General features: G+C 39.4%; 1 protein-coding gene across 6 annotated transcripts in view; it reads right to left on the reverse strand.

Moving 5' to 3' along the window:
* adgrb1a (adhesion G protein-coupled receptor B1a) overlaps positions 1-12,169 on the reverse strand; it is a 227,193-nt gene that overhangs the window by 114,225 nt on the left and 100,799 nt on the right. For 4 of the 6 annotated variants that reach the window (XM_028470091.1, XM_028470094.1, XM_028470090.1 and 1 more), the window contains exons 6-11: positions 11,981-12,160; positions 6,156-6,320; positions 5,011-5,175; positions 3,823-3,924; positions 3,639-3,745; positions 432-626 (exon numbers count right to left, since the gene is read on the reverse strand). In XM_028470091.1, coding sequence (XP_028325892.1) covers positions 432-626; positions 3,639-3,745; positions 3,823-3,924; positions 5,011-5,175; positions 6,156-6,320; positions 11,981-12,160 — 914 coding nt within the window. The remainder of the gene's footprint in view (positions 1-431; positions 627-3,638; positions 3,746-3,822; positions 3,925-5,010; positions 5,176-6,155; positions 6,321-11,980; positions 12,161-12,169) is intronic. The other 2 variants (XM_028470093.1, XM_028470089.1) reach the window with 1 other exon arrangement.

The raw sequence follows: 12,169 nt of genomic DNA on the forward strand, positions 1-12,169 counted from the left end.
GTTTTTGTTTCTAGTTTCACGTTACAGCATGTTTATGTTCATCTGAAACAGTTTTGAATAAAATAAAAACTTTTTAGACATCTACAGTGTTTTGTGTATATTTGTGTTGAGTTACAATGATTTTCATTCAAAAAACCTTGTTTCTCTTTCTACACAACAGTTTTCTTCAGTGTAGTCCATCCACGGAGCTGAAGACCGTGGTTCACTGACAAAGTATATCTTTCACTACATTCTATTCTATAACATTACTGATTATAATTTGCAGCACTGATAATTCTTTGTAAATGAAGAACACTCCACATTGTATTTGTATGATCCAGAATACCAGTGTGACTGTTAAAGGCAAATGTTCAGTGTTTTCAAATGTCAAAATCTCCCACCAGAATAACCAATGAAAATAAAGGTTAAAGTATTGACATGTGTTAACTCACCCGCATGTCTGCACTGCTGGGGCTGTAGTACGCCCTCCTGAAGATCTCCGTCATGTTTCTCAACACGTCCAGCATGGCCAGGAGGTCGCCGCTGTAGCTCGTCCCATCACTGGACGTCACCCTCAACCTGGTTATTATTTCTGAAACTCCGTCTCCCACAAGGCCACGCTGTGCTTTGGACAAATGTTCTCGAGTCTAAAAGGGAAAGTCCTGGTTAGCTGTTACTTCATTAATTAAATTAAACTGTGAGATCTTTGAATCAGCATGGATTGGTTTTGGCACAAAAGATCATTCTTTTTCAGGCTTGTTGAAGATTTTTTCCACAGAACCCCAAGTTAAAACAATAAGACAAACTTTGATCTGCTTTGGAGGCCAATAGAAGGTCCTGGTCTTTTCTCAGTTTCTGACTGGCCAGACTTTAGATTTTCTACCAACAGCAGTGGAGACCAGCACTGATCTACTATAACTTGTTTCTGATCAATTTATGTAATTTGATTTGACTTTAAAAATTTAGCACAAGCTCACTGATTGTTCTGTTTCCATTCAGAAACCTCCATACACTAGGACATCAGTTCATCCAATTTCTAGTCAGAAATCCCTCTGAACACTTACTTTAGGCCTCATTCACCTGACTAAGAAACATCTAATTTACAACATATTTAAAATAATTCTGGACTCATCAGTGCCTTTTAAATACACATGTGGATTAAGCATGTGGAGATTAATTGATACCAATTGGTATTTAGACACAAACGTGTATGATGCGAGTGTATCGATTCATTCAGTGTACATTGATACAATTTACAGGTGAAATTGAGATGCATCGGTCACTGCGTGCCTGCATCAGTAAAATTCATAGTTGCATAGATTTTTTTCATCCATCCATTTTCTGACCCGTTTGTTGCTGTTTTCAAGGTCGCGAGGCAGTTTTTTTTTTTTTAATGTTGTATTTCATTCTATCCTGTATTTCCGAGGCACACACGGCGTGCTGGATCAAAAATTGCACGTAAAAAAAAGAAAGTGTCTATTCGTACGGTTACCGGATGGACAACTCCGGTACATGTACGTAGAGTCTTAGGGTTAGGATTAGGTTTAGGGTTATTGGCACCACAATGATGTTTCGGCGTCCGCCTTTCATCAGAAGACGCCTGAAACGTCGCTGTGGTACCAATAAAGTGGTGAGCAATTGCAGCAGCCTGTGTGAATATTTGTTGTTTCTTCTAGGTACTCTGGCAGCTCCCTCTACCCTTAATAAAGACATAACTGACGCCAGACCTGTTTTTGTTTGTCTTACGGACATTAAATTAAACTCAGTGAGGGTCTGTTTACAGCGGCTGTGACTGTTAAATAATGGTTTTTATCTTTCTTTGCACAAGCAGTTGTGAAAGACCTAACTATGAAAGGTTATTATTTATTATTTTAAATGTTAATTTATTTCTGCTCCTAACCAGGGACAAGGGGAGCCGGGCCTCTACCACGGCTCAGGGGAGCTGGAGAAGGTGGGCCCTCCCATGACTTATGCCCACAGGCACCCATAATATGAGCAGTCACCCATCATGCAGATTTATACAGAGGTTATTTAGACCCATTTTGTGTGACGTATGCATACTAAATTAGGTGCATGCGTGTGCAGACTCGGTGCAAAACAACCAGAAAACTCCTGAAGCGATGGTTCACAGGGAGCTGACGGAGTGCACACACGTCAGTCACGTGTCCTGCTCATTCTCAATGTTAAAACGTATTAAAAACCAGTTGAGGAGCACAGTAGGACAGGAGAGACTGAGTAGACTTGCCATGTTGTTCATAGAGAATGAGAAAACAAAGAAAATGAACATACAGAGTGCAAGGCTCGTCGTATGCCCTTCAAATAGTGGTGAATAGGTCTATAGTACTTCATATTGAAATAGTGTTTGTGAACATGTGGGCCGCTGTGCCAGTTTTACTAAACTTTATAGCTATTGATACAGGCTCTGAGATGAAATGGTTAAAGTGGGTGTCAAAATAAAGCGGTCGATATCCGTGGTGCTGAGATGATTTGAATTTGTGTTGTTTTATTATTAGTGACCATGTAGCCTAATGTTTTTGTTGTTCTCTTGTTTGGTTATACTTCATGTCCGTTTGATGGACTTCAAAATGACAGTCGCTCTCCGTGGTGCTGAAGCTTTATTAACATGTGTATGTTGTAAAATTATGTTATCATGAGCTTTATTATTTGGGTTTAAAGGGCCCGGTCATTTGCCCCACCCCCGGCCCGGCTCTGATTTGTTCCGCTAGTGCTCCTAACTACTGTTTTATGTGCATATTAGTATCTGTGGCAGACAGGAATATTGACATTACTATTGAAAGTGTCACTTTAAGTCAATCATTGAGAGTAATGTTGTCTTACTGTTTAAGTTGTGACAGTGTGATAAAACAGGTTCCAAATGTGAGGAACTCATTCCCATTCCTTAAGTTAAATCTGGTTCCAAATCCCAACGCTACTTGTGAAAAGGCCTGTTTGCATAAAATCATGCATAACACTAGTAGCGCAAAATGTGCACTTTTTTTGTTAAATTTGCTGCTTATAAGGAAATCAATAAATCCTCTGCCTCTAGTACTATACTGCATTGCAGCTTCTTAATTTCAATTTACATTTTTGGTAAAATTTCCTTGCATTATATTGAATTGCATCATATCACACAACATTGCTTTGTGTAGAATTGAATCGCCATCAAATCAATACCAAATCGTATCGAATCGGGAAAAGGGGTGAATCGCATCGCCAAGGGATTCAATACATCGCTCATGTATCATATTGCAGGTAGTGTATTGAGATGCGTATCCACATTGTGGATGTATTATTTGTGAGAATTTAGTTGAGAAAGTTTGTCAAGACTTCCAAGTTTCCTAAGATGCATTTCAAACCTACAAGAGATGTTTTTGTTTTGAAAAGGGGATGTTTGACTTTTAGCGTGAAGCCGGTCGCAGGACATTACATTTACATTCTGCTCACAATGCATCATGAGGCGGTTGAGTATGACTAGTGTGTCCACCGTGCATACTTCAAAAATGTCCCAATCTAGTATACATCTGGGTATGTCTCGCATACTCAAACTTTTTGTGAACACATCATATACTCATTTTGACGTCAAATTTTTGCTGCCATTTCAACCACAGCCTTGGTCTTGGATGGCGTGGTGTCTATTAAGAAGCTAAATAGATGCTTACTAAAGTTTGTATGCTGCGATAGTCATTGGAAATGCATTTCATGAAGGTTGGATTCTCCCAGTAGGCGATGCCCTCTTCGTCCAGAGAACAGCGTCGCAGGATGAGCCCTGTGAGGAAACACGATGAGGATCGACATAGGGTGAGAAAGGGATGGACTGTGTTAGGCAGGTGTGCGTGAGCTTACCCATGGCGTTGGGAGGACAGCGCATTGCCGCCGTATCTCCAGCAGGTGTTGTCTTCCACACTACGTTGGAAAAGTTGTCCTCACCACAGATTTCATGCGGTTCTGTTCAGAGGGGGAATACTCGGTTGTGTAGATCACATAACTGTGGCCACGATTACATGATTTTTTTTTTTTTAAATCTGAATTAAGTATTGTGAAATAATTCATTCGAAATTAAAGTCTTCTGCTTTGTGTTTACATAGAAATAGTAATTCTAAATTGAGGTTGACATAATTCGGTTTTACTCAATTCCGCTTTAGGTCTGGGGGTTGGGAAGGGTTCTGATTGGACAGGGTGCAAACGTGATGGCTACAACATAAAAAACCATAAAACAAGAACTATATTCACTTTTATTTTGATTACAGTTTTGAAGCAGCAGCTTGGCAATAACATACTGTTTACAGTAACTTTCATTCGCTGAGGAGGAGAAGGGACAGAGATGACTGTACTCTGGCCAATCAAAGCCAGTGGTTAGTGCAACAATTCCAGTCTACAGGAAGTTGAGTGAAAGGAGAACTTTTAGACTGCATGTTTATGCTTCTGTACATCCACTCTTTTCATTGTATCCATGTCCTTTAAGGCTCTTATTAAATAGATAAATAAAAAAAGGTGACACTCGGCATGTGTGGGGATAGGAGGAAGTTGCGTGTGTGTAGACTGACGGGGAGAAAGACTAGGATGAAGGCCAAAATACAGCAAGAAAACCATTCAATTCCGACTCAGATAGCTAAATAATAATAATTTTCCCATCAAAAGCCTGGTCTCAGTGTTGCTTTTGTTGTTTTATAGAAGGAAACCAATATTGAGGTGTCCCTGAAGCAAAAAAAAAGCTTCAAAGTCACTGACAGGATTTTTTCAGAAAAAGGCTGTTTTCTCTGCTTTTTGTCAGAAACTGATGATTTGTCTGAAACTTGCCTCTATTCAACTGCTGGTTATGGAAGAACAAAACAAGCTACAAAAATATAGTTAATTAAAGCTGAGAGTCTAATCTTTCAGAATACGGTTTCAGATTTCATATTGTCATAGTACAAAACATTCTGTGGGTCTTTAAAAATCAGTCAAAATGCACTAAAATGGCTGGCAGTGAGGGGGGGGAGCCGTTCTGAAAATGACTGGCAGTGAATGAGTTTAGAGAAGAGCTCCACTCACCAGGACAACGTTTTTCGTTACAGAAACGGACTTCTTCTCTTTCTCCAGGACAAAGCTGGCCTCCAAAGAACGGCCCATAACACATCCTGCTTCTCTGATGGCTCCCTCCACCACATGTTTTAGAACAACCCGACCACAGCGACCACGGCTGCCAGTGGCCGTCGACTGAAAAGCACAAAAACAAAGGTGTGTAAATGATGCAAGTGTTTTTACACACAGTCGGTTTGTTACTAATGATGCCAATCCTTCATTTGGTCATTTATGAGGCTTTACTCTCCTCCATCAATCTGGAGGCACGTATGGCTCATTAGACAATCTCTGTGAGGGTTTCTTTGGTGTCCTGGTTCGGTAAGTAAGTACTTATTTAATTGATTGAAAATACACTGATTGCAGTTTGTAAATGATCACAAAAATAATCATTTCTGCAACAGTAGGACCACCATTTATACCAAAACATAACAAAAAGAGAAAGAGAGGTAGAAACATTATAAAGCGCTTTAAGAAATGTGTTAACAAGCCTGTAAACTGACATTCTATGTCTTTCAAATTGTTTATAATGAATTTGTGTAAACATCAGGAGTTCTTTTAATGAAATTCTAAATAAAACTAAAATGAAATATTCAAAAGCAAAGTTAAGGCTGCAAACGACATCTAACAACTTCTCAAATTGTGAAACAATTCTAATAATGACTTTGTTTGTGGGCTTCAATGTGCATCCATCCTTCTCATGTGTGTACATTTCCAGCTTGTACTGGACAGTGAATGCACCGCTGTGTGCCAGCTGTGAGGTGCTGCTTAATGAAGGGTGACCGTGGTTGAGTGGGTCATTTAATAACCGAAGGGCTGGGGGTTCAAATCCCGTGCTATCCAAGTCAGTGTTGTTGTGTCCTTGGGCAAGGCACTTTACCCACATTGCCTCATGTGAATTAGTATGAATTGTGCATGAATGTTTGTGGAGTAGTCACAAAACGGCAGCCAGGCTTCTGTCACACTACTCCAGTGCAGCTGTGGCTACAATGTAGATTACCACCACCAGTATGACTGATGTGAGTTACTGCCGTGAAGGAATAATGGTTTCTGTGTATGCTCTATATAAATCCAAGCCACTACTAATATTACCTTAAACATGTTTAATAAACTTATACCTGGACATTCCCCTAGAAAACAGTCGACTCTCTCCAGCCACTCCCCCCTGCACTCGGAGCCCCCGTATGAAGGGCCATTACATTCCCTGGTCCTCTGCATCGTCCCATTGGAACAAGAGGCAGAGCAGGAGCTCCAGCTGGACCACTCGTTCCACACGCCGTCCACTGACAAAGACAAGAAACATGCACAACAAAAGATGGGCGTCAACGATTCAAGAATAGTTTTTAGTTGTTCTGGTTCTTTCACATGAAGAGAATGACATTCAGAGTCTGAGTCCAACATGAAGTCTGCTGTCGTGCTTTTGTTTATATGAGAGATGGGTGGGGTCCTTCATGATATAGAAGTTCCTCTTCCTGCATCAGGAGGAGTAGATGTCCATGGTGGTGGGAGGCTGAGACTCATTCTCTATCACAGAGCATTTTCACAACTTCACAATATGACAGCCCAGGTGTTGGGGGAGCAATCATATGTTAGCAGGTGAACAGGAGGGGGTTCAAGTCACAGCCCGGAGAATGATGACCCTCACAGTTGCGGAGGGAGTCAATTATAGATTTAATTGATAATGAATTACAATTACGCCATATATATATAATTGCAATTTTAATTGATCTGTTGCTGTTGAAATCATAATTGACTTTTATTGAGTTCAGATAATTGACTTTGTGATTGTATTTGGAATGGCAATTCTATAAAAACTATTACATTTCAATTAACACAAAACTGGGGAAACATGTTACAGTTCTATGGCTTACACACAACACTTTTTTTCTCACTGTCTGAAGTTAAATCAGACTAAACCTCTCCTGTTTCAGGTCATTTAGGATTACCAAAACTATTTAATTTTGCTAAATGCCACAATAATGAGAAAGAATATTTCTTAGATGAGGTTTTATTACTTTCTTCAAGGTCAAAACTTTACATATACACAACAAGTACTATGTCTTTAAACAACGTTGGGAAGCCCAGATGATGATGTCATGGCTTTGGAAGCTCCTGATAGATTAACTGACAACATTATTGAGTTAATTGAAGGCACACCTGAGAATGTGATTTAAAGCCACACCTCAAACACACTGATTTCTTGTTTGAAATACATGGGAAAATCAAAAGAAATCAGGGAGAGAATCGTGGAGCTCCACAAGTCTGGTTCATCCTTGGGTGCAATTTCCAGATACCTGAAGGTACTACGTTCATCTGTTCAAACAATTATACGCAAGTATAAACATGGGAATGAAAACTAAAGACCCTGTGAAGATGCTGGCTGAAGCTGGTAAGAAAGTGTCATTATCTACAATGAAACAAATCCTGCATCGACATGGACTAAAAGGCTACTCATCGAAAAATAAGCCATCACTCCTAAAGAAACATAAAAAAGCCAGAGAACAGTTTGCAAAAGGAGGAAAAAGGAGGATGTTTGTAGACCTGAGAACACCATACCAACTTTGAAGCACGGAGGTGGCAGCATCATGTTGTGGGGCTGTTTTGCTGCAGCAGGAACTGGAGATTTTCGTGAAATATGCAGCATCATGAACAAAGAACAGTACGTGGAAATATAAAGGTAACATCTCAAGACATCAGCCAGGATGCTGCCAAAATAATTAAAAATGTCTAGGAGTGGCCTTCACAAAGCCTTGATCTGAATCCCATCAAAAATTTGTGGGCATATTTGAAAATGCGTGTGCGAGCGAGGCGACGACAAACCTGACACCAGTTATACCAGTTCTGTCAGGAGGAATGGGCCAGAGTACTGTGAGAAGCTTGTGGAAGGAAACCCAAAACATTTGACCCAAGTCATGCAGTTCAAAGGCAATGCTACTAAATACTAAGGAAATGTAAAAAAAAAAAAACATCTCATTATTGTGGCATTTAGTCAAATTAAATAATTTTGGTAATCCTAACTTACCTGAAACAGGAGAGATTTAGTCTAATTTAACTTCAGACAATGAGAAAAAAAAAGTGTTGTGTGTAAGCCATAGAACTGTAACATGTTCCCCAGGTTTGTGCTAATTGAAATGTACAGTGTATGTAAACTTCTGGTTTCAACTGTACATAGTTAATTATTGAAATATGTTTCATATTAACTTTTCCCATACTTTACAGTTCTCTTGAAGATCATTTTACCACTTAAAAACAATTGAAAAAGAGGGGTATACTGACAGATAACAGGTTTAGACACCCACATCAAAAATATTAAAACTTTTATTTTCATGGATAAGTATGCCTAACAAGGTAACCAGGAGATGAAAAAGAAATTGGATGATAGATAATAGTTTTTAGTGTATTTTACAGCTGATTTAAGACATAGGTCCAAACCAACCAGTTATCATCAGAGATGCTAATAGATAGCTAACACAAGAGGAAGGTTTTGTTTTAAGGAGTTGTTTATTAAAGGCTCAGTAATTGTGATTCACTGCAATTTAACTTTGGTAAATGAGAAGGTCATTTTAATTGAATTTCAGGGAGAAAAGGATCATTTTAAGTGTAATTGGAAAAAAAAAATTCAGTCACTGTAATCCCAATTGAGTTGTAATTGAACATGGATAAAGGAGGACATAATTGAAAAATGTAATTAACCCCAACCCTGGAGGAGAGTTTTGTGCACCCCGTGTCTTTTGGACTAGAGTGTTAAATGCAGATGTGAAGTCAACAAAGTGCAGGAGGACCAACGAGTCCTTACCCTCCAGGTGTGTAAGCGTGTGTGGACCACTGAGAAATTGGTGTCCTCTGTGGATCTGTTTCTCCTTTAATCCTACTGATGTGGATCCACAGTGACATCAGTGTGTCCTTGATGTGTGCCATCTTCCTGACTATCGGAGTGGGTGGGGCCACAGGCCAACAATCACCCAAGGTTGTCTTTGTAGAGCATTTGGGGACAGGGATTCTGCTAGGGGTCTTCAGGCAGCCTGTATGAGGGGTGGGGCTGTTCAGATCAGTCCCTCAGGCCCCACCCGGGGATGTTGTCTGGGCCAGCAGCTTCACAATAGCAAATCACATTATTGAAATCCAACATCTGATAGAAAAGATCTAAATAATAAACAAATGCGTTTATATTCCCTGAATAGCTAAAAAATAAAATAAAATAAAAAACAATGATGAGTTTATATTCCCTGAATAGCTACAATAAAAAAACAAACAAATAAAAATAATGATGCTTACAAACTACTAAAGGGAATAAAATATATATATATGGCACGAGTATTTCTCCCTTTGGCAAAAAGAAAAGTTTGGTAATCAATGAAGACATCTGCAAGAGCAGCAGAGAGGGACCGACGAAGGAAACAAACATTCAATCCAGACCTAAATTTACATGGAGGCATATGGGGAACCAAATAGACAGATGTGCAACTGTTCCGACCAAACAGCACAGACCGTCCTGTCAACCAACTACATCCTATCTATACAGGAGTAAATATGTCTGCCTGACTACGTTACTCACGTCTGTTTATCTCACAAACACACATGAAAACAAAATGTCACAAATTGAATTTAATGGGAATTATTTTTCATACAAAAACAACAGAAGCATAAAAAGTTCTTCACAGATGGGGAATAATTTATAAAAGCACCCTACTGAAAATGATAGATTGTAGTAAATAGAACACACGCACACATGCTCACGCACACGCACACAGAGTTCCACCTCAGTGCCACTGCATCGTCTCCCACAGTAACGGGTAGTGTGCTCTGTGTTTCTCTGGCTCTCCAAAAAGACAAGCAACTGTGAGCAAAGCTGCACATGTTTTGAAATGAAAGTTCTTCCATTAAAAGCTAATGTTCCCATCACTTGTTCTAGTAAAGTGAGCATATATTTGCAGCAACATGTGAAACATTTGGATTTATTAACAAAAAAAGATAATCTTCTTGACCTTTTTGAGCAGAAATGAGTGAGATGTCAGATTTATTTCCAATTGCTAACACACTAAAATTACATGCATAGCACATTTTTAAAATCTGACAGAGAACAAAACCTCTTCTCAAGTTAACACATTTTCTGCCTTACACACATTTTGCAATTAAAAATGGCACTTTTTAAATCCACTGAACATGGTTCTCTGCAAAAGACACTACCATCTGAATTATAGTCACCTTTGCTATTTTGAAACACTGCCATTTAAAATGATACAACCTGAGCTAAATAGCTGATATATGTGCGACCTGGCCAAACACCTCAATGATTACAGTTACAGTAACACTTCAATACGGATGGCTTCCGAATTCGGTACTTTTTTAGATACCGACCAAATTACTCTGATACTACTTGGTACCGATTCACGAAAGATCAAACAGTTCCATGTTTTAGTACCTAAACGCATCCTTGCCATTGTGAGGAAGCAGAAGATTAGGCCATTTGGCATGCAATACCTGAAAAGAATGAATCAATAAACATGGGACTGACCTCTCCCTGTTCCCTTACACCTCACCTCAGAGTAGCACTCCCCTCTTTTTTTATACTCTCCCTTTATTAAAGTTCTTCTTACCCTTCCTTAGTGATGGCTGGTGATAGTCACAATAATGCAATAAAATAAATTAATGTATTTAATCGCAACAACAAAACATGCATTGCTGTAGTTTTCTAGTTTTGACCTTTGACAGGTACTATAGACTTTTTGTTTTTGTTGAAGCGCACTGAGATGACTTTGTTGTAATTTGCGCTATATAAATAAAGTTGAGTTGAGCATGTGCAGACAAGGTAAAAAAAATATATATAAAAAAGCATTGTCCCTTTGGATCAAGATGTTTTGGCCTTTTTAACACAAGACACATTTATCAAAGGTGGCCAGCTACAGGGTGATCAAGCCAGAGCTTGCATTCCATAACTGTTAGGTTAGGTTTTCACCTATGCGCAAAGTGCAATTATTATTTACCATTTATTGGGAAAAATATAAAAATGTTTCAACAGCATGTGTGTTTATCTGCAAATATTTACCTACATGTAAACAAGCTGAAGAATTTTCTACAATTTGAAGTAATTTAGTATTACAGCAAAGCATGCTAAATATAAGTGTGTTTTTCATTATGTCCAACAGTGCAGTTTAATTGACAAAAGCCTGGTAATATGAATGAAGTGTGTGCCATTTGGTACAAAAGTTTGATTTTGATAATACGTTATCAAGTTGTGATTGTAGTAGTTTTGATTGAACTATTGACCACAACCTAGCACAGGTCTCAGCAGCGCTGTCACGCACACTGTCATATGTCACCATCAGTGATCATGCGTAAATTATGCATCTGATCTGCTGATTCTGGCCTGACATCAATACGACACGAGACTTTGACGATTAAAACATGGACTGAAAGGAGATCAGTGGAGCAGTGAGTCTGAAGCAATATCGATCCATGGTCATATCCATATATCCATTTCTTTTTCACGCACGCGCACACAGCTTTTTTTTTCCATCTCCGCTGTATTTTCTGTCCACATTTACTGCAGCGATGATCTCTGCGTGTGTGTTTGCACCTTCTTCTCAGTCGTGGTATTTTCTGGTACTAAAACTATCACCGCAAACAGTTCCAGCTTTCATAAATTAATGCGTCCCCTGCATTAATTTATTTGAATTTCCTCCTCCCATATTTTTCCACATACTATGCATATTCATCAAAGGGAAACGCCCTAAATGGAATGAGGGCGCATTTGGAAGTGCAGCGGTGGCACACACCTGCTTCCTTGGGCTTTGTACTCCTTATTAGAATGTGGAGTGATGTTTGCACACGTTTTAATAACACTAAACTTTTAGTGAATCCAGTCCTTAGAGCGGTCTGCCGTCCTATGCAGGCATGTTTCCTCTAAACTCACTGTGAGATTCTTCCTGTGTGGGACTCATACCTGGGCAGACAGCGATGTTGCAGAACTTGGTCTGCTTCTCTGGGCCATCACATGGATCTCCTCCAAACTGTGGGGGGGTACAAGTTCTTGTCCTGGATCTGTAACCGCGGCCACAGGTAGACGAACACAAACTCCATGGCGACCACTCATCCCATGCACCATGGACTGCAAACAGAGCACCTAGGATAT

The sequence above is a fragment of the Gouania willdenowi genome, chromosome 16 (assembly GCF_900634775.1).
Source record: "Gouania willdenowi chromosome 16, fGouWil2.1, whole genome shotgun sequence".
NCBI classification, from domain to species: Eukaryota; Metazoa; Chordata; class Actinopteri; order Blenniiformes; family Gobiesocidae; genus Gouania; species Gouania willdenowi.